Below are 13,033 nucleotides of genomic sequence, written 5' to 3' on the forward strand. Positions count from 1 at the left end.
AAGAAATCACTAGGATTAGGGAAAAATATGTCCTTTGTATCGATTTGTCTTGTTCTTAAAACGCAAATTTTAAAGCAATTGAAGCTACACACTGTATTCCGCAGATTGTTGTTTTGAATCTGAAACAAAAACTTTGTTAAAGAGATTTGCTCCGCCTCGGATGTTAAACCGAACTACTCTACCAACGAAATTCGGATGTTATCAGCTGTCTCTACGATAAACGCAAACATCAGCAGCCACCAATTTAAAAATAGTTATCTCAGAAATTTATTTACTTCCTCACTGCCATACATACACACGTATGCTCTCCGCACAGCATGCTGCATCAAACTTTTTAGTGCGCACATTTTGTTTTCGTTTGATCAGTACAGGGAGAACACACTGCGCTGCGACTACTGTATAAATACGCCTTTCGTTTGATCTCTCTTGCTCTATCTCTATCTCTTTCTGTATCTCCGGGTGCGTGGACATGAAATGAGACTAATTCATATATTAATCTGCTTCTCCATTCAACAACTATTGCAGGTTAAAGAGAATTGTTTCTTTTGAATTTAATTGCGAAATAATGTTCGTAAAAAGTGATAGATGGTTCAAAATTGCATGCATCTCGAAACAAACAAATTAATAGTGTGCTAAAAACTTCTATGTTGAATCAATTTCAATCGATTTTGCCTATTAAAAACGGTCGAAAAAAAAAAGAATTTATAAAGAAGTGCGTAGTTCATCTCTTTTTCTTCTTTCGTTTCTTCCCCATAAAATGTGATAGTCTAGTTACTTCGCTTCTAACTTCGCTTCTTTCCCCTTTTGCACCAAACGCTCCAACAAGCTATTCCTTAGTACGAGTGTTTTGTTGTTCATTTCATGCTGCACCGGTCTCTGGTTTGCTTACTCCTGTTTGTTCTAGATTTAACCCTAATACTTTTGATATAGTTGTCCCACCCTTCCCGCTAGCGAGAAAAAGTGTGTGAGTGTGTGTGGAGAGTTTCCCATTGATGCTACACTACTAAACACGGGCCCGTCCACTTCGTTCGTGTGTTTCGTGGTTGTGTTTTTTTTTGTTCCCAAACGTAAAGAATAAAGATTCGCATGATTCGTTTTTATCCTAATTCTTGTATGCGGGCTTTTTGTTATCTCCCTTGCTTAGTCGGTTCGTTTTTTTTTTACTTTGTTTGTGTCATATGATACAGTTGCTCATCTGCGCTTTTCCTCTTTCGGTGCGCTCTTTCTTCGCATTACTTCGATTGTTTAGTTTTTTTTTCGTTATTATTTTTTTCTCTTACTCTTCAATATTTTACTAAGGACTTCCTAAGGACTGCTAAGTTATAGTTTCTTCTTCTCTTTTTTTTTGTAATATTTCCTACTTTAGCTCATTCACCGTCCAACTCGAACGCTATTCATGGCGGGTGGGAGTAGCTTCTCCTCGCCGCCGTCTCACAACACAAACCGGGGTTTTGAAGTAGAAGTTTGGAGGGTGGGGTCAGGTTACCTTAAATAATAGAGCGGCCACATAAAATGCTCTTCCTTACAGAACTCACATTAATGAAATCGCGACAAACCTAGGGTTATGTATTGTTCTTCTAGTAATTATTATAAAAAAAAAAACAATTAATGTGAAAATGTGCGATTATGTTGAGTAAAACAAAAGAGGCAAGAATGGATGCAAAAATTCCTATTGTCCTCTCATCTAAACTAACGCTAGCTGTTCCCACGTTGCTATAAAAAATGCACTTTATATCCTATTGGAAAAAAAGAAAGCACAACAGAGCCTATTGGATGCAGGGGGAGCCGTTTCCGCCGTCTCGCCATCTAACCGGTGTGGAATATTAAGTTACAACGTTGGAATCTCGTGACGGGTGGTACAAAAGTAACATTAAAAAAAAAAAAACACTGAACGCTTAGATGATGAGGCTAAACTAAAGGCAAATTAGTGGTAGGACAACAGTTGTTACGTTTGAGTTGATTGTGAAGTTCCACCGAGGCGTCGATTGCGATAAAAACGAGACACACTTAAGGCGGAAATCCATTAATGGCATTCGGCATATTTCGCTCCCTCCCTTTCCGTAAACCGGTCGGCAAACAGGTCGCCGAGAAACGAGAAACCGAAAGAAGGCGAGGAACTGAATTAAGCTAGCCGCTTAACAGGAAAGCATGCACACACAGAGACACCAAGGTTGATAAACGCAACGTAGCGCCCGAATACTGAACTGGTAATCCTCTATTGAATCTTCTCCTAATGGAAGGTGTTTGCGTCGAGGTGTGTGTGTGTGTGTGTGTGTGTGTGTGTTAAACCTACCCCATGCAATTATCTCGCCCTGGATGGCGGTGTGTATTTTACGGACTTTATCGAGGGTCGTCGTGCTATTTATGTTGTGGAGAAGAATGTGGATACACGTTAATCTAAACTAAACTTCTCTCCTTACCATCAACTTAATTGAACAGGAAAAGAGTGGATTTCCAGTGAATATTGTTCAGTCCTTAGTTGCGATGATTTGATGAAATCGATCCTTTTTTTTCCTGACGCTGAGAATGTGAGGACATAGTGTTGTTTGTGTGCAACTGTGCCAATGCACAGTTGAATGATATTTCCTCATCCGATACGACAGTTTGATGGAAGATGATTGGTACAGTGAAGCCCTCGCTTATTACTCACTACTTAAGCAGTTATAAAAAAAAGGAAAGAACCTTGAACAACTGTGGCCGATACTCTTAGGACGAAACGATTTGCCACCGACAAACACAAAGCAGGGACAAACAAGCACCGCGGGGAAGAAGAGCTGCTCCAGCGGCACACGGGTGCGGCTGTATACTAAATTAAATAAATTATCCCACCACAAAGAACCAGTGGCGCTGGAATGAAGTAGTGGTTTGTGGTGATGGTAGTGACTTCCGGAACCAGTAGCACCGCCCCAGTGCTGCCGCGCACGAGTGGCAGGGCAGGGATCGCACCAGCGCTACCATTGCGTGGAATAGTGGCTGCTGTAGGGGGTGCGTGCCCCACCACCACACGATTGCATTAAAAGTAGTCATGATGGTAGCACTAAAAGTACTAGTAGTAGTAGTAATAGAAGTAGTAAAATAAGTCTTATCTGTTAGCGCCATCTGTGGGCGAGTGCTGCTGCTGCTGCTGCTGCTGCTGTCATCGATTAGCTGCCGCTGTCAAACTTCCGTCTGCTGGACGACGTTGCTCCACTTGACCTTCTGTTGCTTCGGTTTGGCGGTCGCACCGGTACTGCCGGCGCTGGTCGAAGCGACACTGCCACCACCGGACGAACCACCGGACGACACGTTCGCCTGCGGTGGCGGGAGCTGATGATGGTGATGCTGGTGATGGTGATGATGATGGGGATGGAGGTGCTGCTGCTGCTGCTGCTGATGGTGGCTCTCCTCGTACTCGGAGTCATCGATCTCGCACAGCTGGGTGGAGAGATCGCTGTTCGAGTGATTGGAGCTGTTCAGCGTGCGGGAATGGCTTAGCAGAGAGCTGCCTTCGTCTGCACGAAAAAGGAGGTGGGAATGAGGACATTTGAAATCAGTGAAAATAAATAACGCTTCTTGCATTCAACTGCAACCGCAATCGATTGGTGGTCAAAGCTTACCAGTTTTTAAAACTAAATCGATATCACTGGGTTCGCGACGGTTCCGGCGCGTTTGGGGAAAACCGTACGACTCGACGTCGTCGTCGTCCGACTCGACCAGCTGGTGCCGGCCGATCTCGAGCCCGTTCAGCGGCTTCCGGCCCGTCAGTGGCACATTTTCGCCCTCCGTTTCGCTCTGTATGTTATACTTCGGCAAGTAGCTGTTCGGGTGACGCAGATAACTATCAGCTGTGAGGGGAATGACAACAAAAAAAAAAAAGAAAAAAAAAGATCGATTATAGGTAAGGTTTTTGCAGGAAAAAATGAATACTACTCATATACAGTTTAAATTTTCAAAAAGGTTAGTTTTGGAATGCAACTTACGTGTATTAACTTTTAAAGGCACTGCGGCGTTCCAGAAAAAGGTTAAGAAAATTTCGATTTTGTTTGTTAGTGTTAATCTAATACATTTGGTAGTACATTAGTACATTTTGCAGTTTTAAATGACGGCGGTAACATATTCTTTAATTTCTTCCAATCTAGTCAACAGATGCAAGCTCATATTGAAGAGATATTGAAGATCATCAAGATACTTGACAATAGACAACGTGTAGAATCTGATGTATGAAGCATACATGACTCTAGATAGTCCAAGTCTCAACAAGAGAAAGCCATTTGTTCCTCTGAATATGAAGACTCAAACCTAAGTTTAAGCATCATAGGAGGAACCCCGCAAAAAAGAACAAAACGAAGTATTATGGAGCTCAGGACATTCAAGAAACATCCAGAAAGGAACAAATGACAAAAACAATGGTGTGAAGTAACCATTTTGCCATACAACATAGAGAATAGCCGGTATAGAACTCCAAACGCTGGTATAATAACCTCAAAGTTGTTTAGTTTTCCCTTAACTAATATCTCATCAAATCTCCTCAAATCTCTCATCATCAAAGATCTTGGCAAAAAAGATTCAACTTGACTGTCAGGACATTCAAATGTTCTTCAATAAACCGCTACTTCTTCTGCAAAGGACACTCCAAAAGTCCAGAAAATTAATGTTTCTTGATGTCTGCTTGCAATTTCAAACATAAGAGTTTGTGAATTCTGGAAGAGGAATTGGATATCCTACTGTTTATCACAAAGTTTAGCTCGTAAATCAACTCCAAAAAGTTTTTGGGGTAAAAAGGGTGTTTGGAGATAAAACCATAGATCCCAAAGATTATAACAACTTATATAGTACAATAGAAGCAAATCAGCTCTTGCAAGTACTATCTTTAACTTATCATTAACATCTTCCCCGGATCTCCAAAAAGTTTTTGGGGTAAAAAGGGTGTTTGAAGATAAAACCATAGATCCAAAAGATTATAACTACTTATTGGAATACAATGCAAGCAAAGCAGCTCTTGCAAGTACTATCTTTAACTTGAACCTTTATCATTAACATCGACCTCTCGTCCACCTCACTTACCTGTGTTAAATCTATAGTCTTCACTGCCACTGTCGAGCGGGTTCAGGCAGGATATGGAGGAGTTCTGCTCGAAGCCCAACGAAAGCGGCTGCTCACTCTGATCACACTCCGAGTCGTCCACGTACTCCGACTCGTTATCCTCGTTCAGCGTTTCGATGTCTCGCGTCGAATCTACCGGTCCTAGAACTGGGCGACAAAAGACCACACACACATTAGAAGATATCGCCTCCTGTTTGCGTCCCTGTGTCCGGCTACTTACTCGGCGGAAGAAGACTAGCTTTCGGGTGCGATTCATTGCTTTCGTTGCTGTGGAAGCTGGACGAGTCCGGCACCTCGCTGCCCGGCACCTCCGTAATGTTCGGCAGCGGATGGTGCCCGCGCCCGACCCAATCGGAACAGTCCCAGTGGTAGGCGGCGGTGCTGCCGTGATGCGCCGGCCCGTCCTCGAAGCTGTGCGGTGGCATCAGCATCGTCGGCGAGTGCTGCGTGTTCAGCAGCCGGCCGGGCAGTACGCCCATCTGGGCCGGCTTCAGCTGCATCGGCGAAACGCGCAGATGGGTGGTGCTGGGATGTGGAGGTTGCTGCTGCTGGTGGTGCTGTTGCTGCTGCTGTTGTTGCAGCAGCGGATCGGGCGATCCGCCCTGTCCGCGCCGCTTCAGATCGTTGTTGATCTTGTCGGTGAACGTTTGCAGCTGGATCTGTTCCGTCCACTTCTGCTTGTGCAGCGACTCGGTGTCGGAGGTGTTTGCGTTCCCGCCACCACCACCACCGCCACCACTGTTCAGGTTGACCACCATCTGCTGCGTGCACGGTACCGTCCCTTTGCGATACTCGGGCGGCACATTCTCCAGCTCATCGCCCGCCGAACCGTAGCTGCGCAGCGTGTCGAGATTGTTGTACTGCAGCATTGCGTTGCAGTTGTACAGATGGTCGGCCGCGTTGTTGCTGCTCGGCGTGTACGAAACCGGCCGCTGGTCGCGCTGTATCTCCAGGTTGGACATCTTCGAGCCGCGCTTGTAGCCGGACGCCTCCGACACCGGGTTCAGCACGATGCCCTTGTTCGCCTCGTTGTTGATCTTCTCGTGCCGGCTCGAGCGCCGCTTCTTGCGGCAGGCGCAGGTGACGCCCCACACCACCACGCTGACCAGCGCGAGCCCGACGATGCCCACCGCCAGGAAGAACAGATCCGACGACACCTTCTTGAACGCGATCGTCAGTGCGTTCGAGCTGAGCGGATCGCCACAGCTCGCCCCCGTCATCTCCGGCGGGCAGATGCAGCGGAAGCTGCCCGCCTCATTGATGCACGTCGCTCCACTGCCGCACGGCTGTCGCTCGCACTCATCGATGTCGGTTTCGCAGAACGTGCCCGAGTACCCGTGGCACATGCAGAGCGGCCCATCGTCACCCTCCTCACACACGCCGCCATTGCGACAGGGGTTCGGTGTGCAGAAGCGCCCGTAGTCGCACCGCTTGCCCGACATGCGCGCCGGACAGTCGCAGGTGTAGTTCCCGAACCCAACCTTCGCACACTTGCCCCCGTACAGGCAGGGCGAGGAGGCGCACGGGTTCTGGTCCTCCTTGCAGTACGGTCCCTTGAAGCGCGAGTGGCACAAACACTCGAAGTTGCCGCCCCCGATGTCCTTGCAGGTGCCACCATTCCAGCAGGGCTGCGTGCCGCAAACGCCCAGCGGCACCAGCACCGACGCCGCGTCGCAGCTAAACTCCACGTTCGCGAACTGCCGCAGGCTTGCGACCGAGCTGGCGCCCTTCATGTGCAGCGGCACCGGTATCTTGGACAGGCGTATATCGTCCATGCACCCACGAAGCCGCGCTGCACGTCCTGGAAGCCGAGCACGGTCGGGTGCTGCTTCACTTCCGCGCCGAAAAAGATATCGTCCGACTGGAGGTTCAGCACACCGTTCACGCCCGGCGCATTGCCCTGGGCCACGTGCTTCCCGTCCACGAACAGCTTCGCACTGTTGCCTTCCCGCTCGAGCCGCACCTCGTGCCACAGCCCGTCCGACACGAAGATGCTCGACACGCTGACCAGGCCCTCGCCCGACCCGAGATCGAACCGGTACTGGATCATCCCGTTCATGATCTCCAGCACGTTAAAGTCCACCTTGCCCGCCGAGTACATGATGTTGCCGGTCGGCTGTACCGTGCGCAGCCGCAGCCCGAGCACCAGCTGGTCCTCCAGGTGTTTCCGCGCGATCTCCTTCTCGATGCGATAGTGCGCGTAGCTCTTGCCGCTGAACGACACCGGGTTGCGCGGCACGTAGCACGTCTCGTCGTGGCACAGCGTGATGTCCCGGTCGCACTTCGGCCCGGCGAACCCTTCCCGGCACGTGCAGTGGTAGCCCTGGTCGGACGAGTCCGGCACGCACGTCTTGTACGGTGGGCAGGGCGCCTTCGAGCACTCGTTCACCGCGTGCTGGCACTTGTCGCCACCGTACCCCTCCCGGCAGGCGCACTCCATGCGGTGCGCGTGCCGCGCCGACACGAAGCTCGTCACGTCCGTCGACACCGGGTGGATCAGCTTCGCGTCCAGCACGATCCGGTCCTCGCACTCACCGTGGATGCAGTAGTTCGGCAAACACTTCGACTTGACCACCTCGTCGATTTGGAGCTTGGTCGCGTCCTCGATCTCCTCCAGATTCTCGTCGATCACGCGCCGTATCTCGTGCCCGGCGTAGAACCCGCCCGTCTGCCCGTTGCGCACGGTAAACAGCACGTCCAGGTCGCGGTTCGCATTGCGCCGCGCGCGCACCGTCCCGTGGGAAAGTTCGCGCCGGGCGCGGTGCTGTATCAGGTTCAGGTCGTCGTCGTTCGACGGCTGCACGGAGATGATGATGATGTCCTTGATCTTGCACCCGATCGCGTTGCGCACCGAGCGGATGAAGCCCTTGCGGTGGCTCAGCACGAACGCTTCCGGCGACACCTTGAGGAAGCGGATCACGATCGCGTTCGCCAGCATCTCCTCGTTGATCAGCTCGACCGCGACCTTCACGATCGTGTACGCGGCGAACTTGCCGTCCGTGACGGTGACGTTGACGCGATAGTCGCCCACGTCCAGCCGGGGGTAGGCGTAGATGACGCCATCGTTGCGCGAGATGTTGAACAGGTTGGTCGGCGAGTACAGCACACCGACCGTTGGGGCGAGCCCGTACGTAAGCGTATCGTACTGATCCTGGTCCGTCGCGTACACCTTCCCGATCACACCGCCCGGATACTCGTCCAGGAACGAGTTGATCGCAATGTCGAGCGGCGTGATGACCGGCGGATACTGCGACTCCTCTATCACCTTCACCAGCACCCACGTGTCGGAGTACAGCGGCGGCGTGCCGTTGTCAAACACGCGCACCTGCAGCTGGTAGCTGTCCCGGATCTTGCTGTTGAACCGCGTCGCCGTGCGCAGTATGCCGTCCTGCTCGATGCGGAACGCGCCGCCCTCGTTGCCGGAGCGGAAGTCGAACGTGTACGGTGCCGCGTTCGGGGCCGTGTCCGCATCCGTCACGTCGAACTTCAGCAGCGTGTGGCCGATCTGTTTGTCCTCCTGCACGACGGCGGTGTAGTTCTGCTGCGTGAACACGGGCGGATTGTCGTTCGCGTCGGAGATCTCGATGTTCACCAGCACGTACGCGGTCAGCGTCGGCACGCCGTGATCGCGCGCCTGCACCTCCAGCACGTAGTTCGAGATGGATTCGCGGTCGAGCGTGCCGGCCACCGCCACGTACCCGGTGTCCTCCTCGATCGCGAACTGCTCCATCCGGTCGCCCCGCTCGATCGTGTAGCTGACGCGCCCGTTCTCCTCCGCGTCGAGGTCGTTCGCGCGCACCTGCAGTATGCGGTCGCCGCGCTGCGCGTCCTCCCGGATCCGGGCGCTGTACGAGTTCTGCGTGAACTGCGGATGGTTGTCGTTGCTGTCCGTGACGGAGATGTTGACCGTGGCGAGATTGCTGAGCGGCGGCGTGCCCCCATCCACCGCCTGTATCGTCAGGAAGTAGTCCTTCGCCCGCTCGTAGTCGAGCGTGTCGGCGAGCGACAGGACGCCCGTCCGGTTGTGGATGCCAAACTTCCGATGCTCATTACCCCCAATGATGGAGTACGTAATCTCTGCATTGATGCCGGTGTCCTTGGACGTGGCCAGCACCTTCAAAATCTCCGACCCGATCGCATTGATCTCCGGCACCGACGCAAAGTAGTGCTTCGACGTGAACTCGGGCGGATTGTCGTTAATGTCCTGCACGTTGACGACGAGTGTGGCCGCGTTCGAGAGCGCCGGGTGGCCCAGATCGGTCGCACTGACGGACAGGTTGTACAGGGCCTTCTGCTCGCGGTCGAGCGGTTTGGCGAGCGTCACGATGCCCGACTCGGGCGCGATGCGGAAGTGGTCCCGGTACGAGTCGAGGAACGCGTACTTGATCTTGCGGTTGATGCCGATGTCGGCGTCCGTCGCGTGGATCTTCGTCACCAGCGTGCCGACCTCCGCGTCCTCCGGCAGCGTCACGCTGTACGGGTTCATCGAGAATTCGGGCGCATTGTCGTTCAGGTCGGTAAGCGCTAGCTCGATCTGCGACGAGCACTCCCAGCCCGGATGGTCGCGGTCCTGCACGTGCGCCATCAGGCTGTAGCGGGACTGAGTTTCGCGGTCCAGCTTGCGTGCCGTCTTGAGGTGTCCCGTGTCCTTGTCCAGATTGAAGTCTTCCGCGCCGTTGCCGGTGAGATAGAACCGTAGCCGACTGTTCGCCGGCTCGTCCATATCGTTGGCAAGCACCTGCAGTACGTGCGTGCCGGGGCGGGCCCCTTCGCTCAGCTGTTCGCGATAGCGATACTTCAAACAGTACGGTGGATTGTCGTTCGCATCCAGCACCGTGATCGAGATGTTTGCCGTCGCCGTGTACTTGCCATCGGTCACGATCACCTTCAGCTCGTACTCGGCGATGCTCTCCCGGTCGAGCGCCTTCACCACGAACACCTCGCCACTGTTTTTGATCTGAAACTGGGACAGCGAATCGCCCGCGATGATGTAGTACTCGACCGCCGTCCGCAGCTCGACGTCCTTGTCGGTGGTGGCGATCTGCAGCACCACCGTCCCGGGCAGGGCGTCCTCGCTGACGCTCGCCTTGTACTGCCCCTCGCGAAACACCGGCGGACAGTCGTTGTAATCCTTCAGCCGCACGATCACGGTCGAGCGGGTCGTGTGCTTCGGCTGCCCGTTGTCCGTCGCCAGCACCTGGAACTTGTAGTCCTCGCGCTTCTCCTTGTCCAGCGCCACCAGCGTCGTGATCCAGCCGGTGTACGCGTCCACGTCGAAGATGTTCACAATGTCGCCGACGTCGGGCGAGAGCGCATAGCGGATGTCCCCGTTCGAGCCACTGTCCGCGTCGCGCGCCGTCAGCTTCATGATCGAGCTGCCCTTTTCAATGTTTTCCGCGAGCGCGAACGAGTACGGGTTGCTTTCGAAGATCGGCGTGTTGTCGTTCTCGTCCTGCACGTGCAGCACGATCTCGGTGACGGCCGTGAGCGGTGGGCTCGAGTCCGTCTCGGCCAGGATCGCGATCAGGTGCGCATCGCGCACCTCGCGGTCGAGCGTCTTCGCCAGCCGCAGCTGCCCCGCATCGTTGATCGAGAACTGTGGCTCTTCCAGCTCGTCCGACAGGATGCGGTACCGGGCGGTAACGTTGCCGGACAGCTTCAGCCGCGTGATGACCGTGCCCGGCAGCGAGCTTTCCGACAGGAACAGTTTGCGGTCCTTCTTCTCGAACAGGGGCGGGTTTTCGGCCGAACTCATGATGTAGATGTCGATCGGGACGTCCGAGTAGAGCGAGGGCGTGCCGCCGTCATGCGCACGGATAAAGAACTGGAACAGTTGGTTCTCTGCGTTGTTGGGAGTTTCGAATTTGAAGCGATATAAATAATTATCAGAAACCGTAATGGCAAGAGTCACACAAACATTATGAAATTCTTTTGCTAACATATGAATCAATTTTCTATAAAATGCCTGCAACTTACCCCACTGAACCGCACTCTTCTGCAGGTACAGGCCGCCCGTATTCTCGTCCACCCCGAACAGCTCCCGGATGCCGCTGTTCTGCGAGTCAAAGATCGAGTACTTCACCACCGCATTCTGGTTGTCGTCCGCATCGACCGCCCGCACCCGGTAGAACGTCGTGTTCACCGTCAGGTTGCCCTGGATGAGCGTTTTGTACTCCCGGTACTGGAACACCGGCTGATTGTCGTTCTCGTCGCCGACGCGCAGCCGCACCGTGCTGAACCCGGCCCGGCCGCCCGCGTCCACCGCCATCACCGGGATGTCGTACTGCATGCGCTCCTCCCGGTCGAGCTTTTTCTTCGTCACGATTTCGCCCTTCTCCTTATCGATCGAGAAGTACTCCTGCATGTCGTCGGAGATGATGGAGTACGCTAGCCGGCCGTACTCGCCAAAGTCCTTATCCGTTGCCTTGACCTGAGATAAAGCAATGTGAAAAAGGAAAAAAATCTCCGATTAAAGCACGAAGCAAAGGCTGCTTTAAGTTTGGGACGGCTTTCCCAGGTTCAAGAACGCAGCCTGTGTGTGTGCAAGCGGTTGTGCACGAGAGCATCGATTGCTGCCCGGAATATAAATAGCCTCAAATTAAGGCGAAGGTCAATTTGTTTGCTCATTTCACCGGAAAAGACTGGCGGATGTGAAAGTGTGAACAAAAAAAAAAGGGGGGAGCTAATGACGGAGGTTTTGCTACTCGCAATACAAGCAGGGTCTAGTGAGAAAGTGAAACGGTACGTAAAAGGGCACACAAAATAACACACAAAAATACACAGCGAAGGTGTTGCAATGTGACCTGATTTCACTTCCGACTGAACCGCAGCCTCGTTTTTCCTCCCTACCGACATACATTGAAAGCGTTGGAAATGTCATTTTGTGGTCAGTGAGATAAAAACACCAATGACCACAGGTCTGCTAGCCAATGCCAAAGTGGAGGTAGAGTAAAAAAGAAATGGTTTGTATTTAATTTGCTCACCATTTATGGCTTTTTCCCCAACTATTTTGGTTTCGTTTTCAATAATAAAGGTGTCTTTTCTTTATTCGCAAAAATAAAAAAAGGTTCGTCGCTTAGTATGAAATGGTAATGGGAGGAAAATTCAGTACAAATAATAACACCAGATGCGGGGTTTAGTAATTGTACGTTCGAGTTGCATGCCAAGCTTAAAGTAAAATTGTACGAAACTCATTTGCCAAGAAAATAAATGCACGGTCTTGCTGCCAGCGCGAACGTTCAGGTGTCGGGTAACATTTTGATAGCATGCATTTAGGCGTTTCTTCCTTCCCTCATCGGAGCTTGGGTTCGGGCTGCAAGAAAACCGTTTCCCAGCGCTTAGCATAAATCAGCATTTTTCTCGTCATGCACACCTACGAGAGTTCACACACACGCACACGCACACATAGGAGGGCGTTTAAACGGCTGTTGTAGCGAAGGAAATGGTGCAGAAGACCGAGCACCGACGAGTACGACTGGTACACGTCGACGACGTGTGGCTTAATTGCATCCAATTTGCATTCCTATTTTCTTTCGGAGGGAAACTTCTGTTCCGTACGTCGGTACTACTAATGCGCCGATGTCGGGGTTTTCGGGGGAGGGCAGGGATACGTACTCACGTATCCACAAACGAAACACACAGTTCCCAAATGTGCCTTCTACCCTGATTTTGTTTTGTTTGAGTGGAGAGAGAGAGAGAGAGAGAGAGAAATAGGCGGTGCCGGATTTTGTTTGAGACTACTATTAAATTGCAGGGATTTTGTATTTTTAGGAGATGGGAGGGGTGAAGTTTGTAATTTCTGTTTCGTGTTCTGGTGGTGGTGATGGTGCTGCAGTTGCAGACCTCCTCCTACCAAAAGAACAGACAGCTGAAAATGTAGATTTATGTGTTTCTAGCTGTGAGCGAAACGACTCCTAATATTATATCTTTATCGTGTACCATTGGGCATGCT

General features: G+C 52.1%; 1 protein-coding gene across 1 annotated transcript in view; it reads right to left on the reverse strand.

The window, feature by feature from the left end:
* Window positions 1–243: 243 nt before the first annotated feature.
* The window catches only part of LOC121598567 (fat-like cadherin-related tumor suppressor homolog), a 35,391-nt gene continuing 22,601 nt past the window's right edge, over window positions 244–13,033 (reverse strand). Inside the window, 7 exon segments of the mRNA XM_041925587.1 lie at window positions 244–3,491; window positions 3,597–3,824; window positions 3,960–3,980; window positions 5,044–5,229; window positions 5,303–6,865; window positions 6,868–10,923; window positions 11,059–11,512. Of these exon segments, the coding sequence (XP_041781521.1) occupies window positions 3,157–3,491; window positions 3,597–3,824; window positions 3,960–3,980; window positions 5,044–5,229; window positions 5,303–6,865; window positions 6,868–10,923; window positions 11,059–11,512 (6,843 nt within the window). The 3' untranslated portion in view covers window positions 244–3,156.

Source organism: Anopheles merus, chromosome 3L (genome assembly GCF_017562075.2).
Source record: "Anopheles merus strain MAF chromosome 3L, AmerM5.1, whole genome shotgun sequence".
Lineage (NCBI taxonomy): Eukaryota > Metazoa > Arthropoda > Insecta > Diptera > Culicidae > Anopheles > Anopheles merus.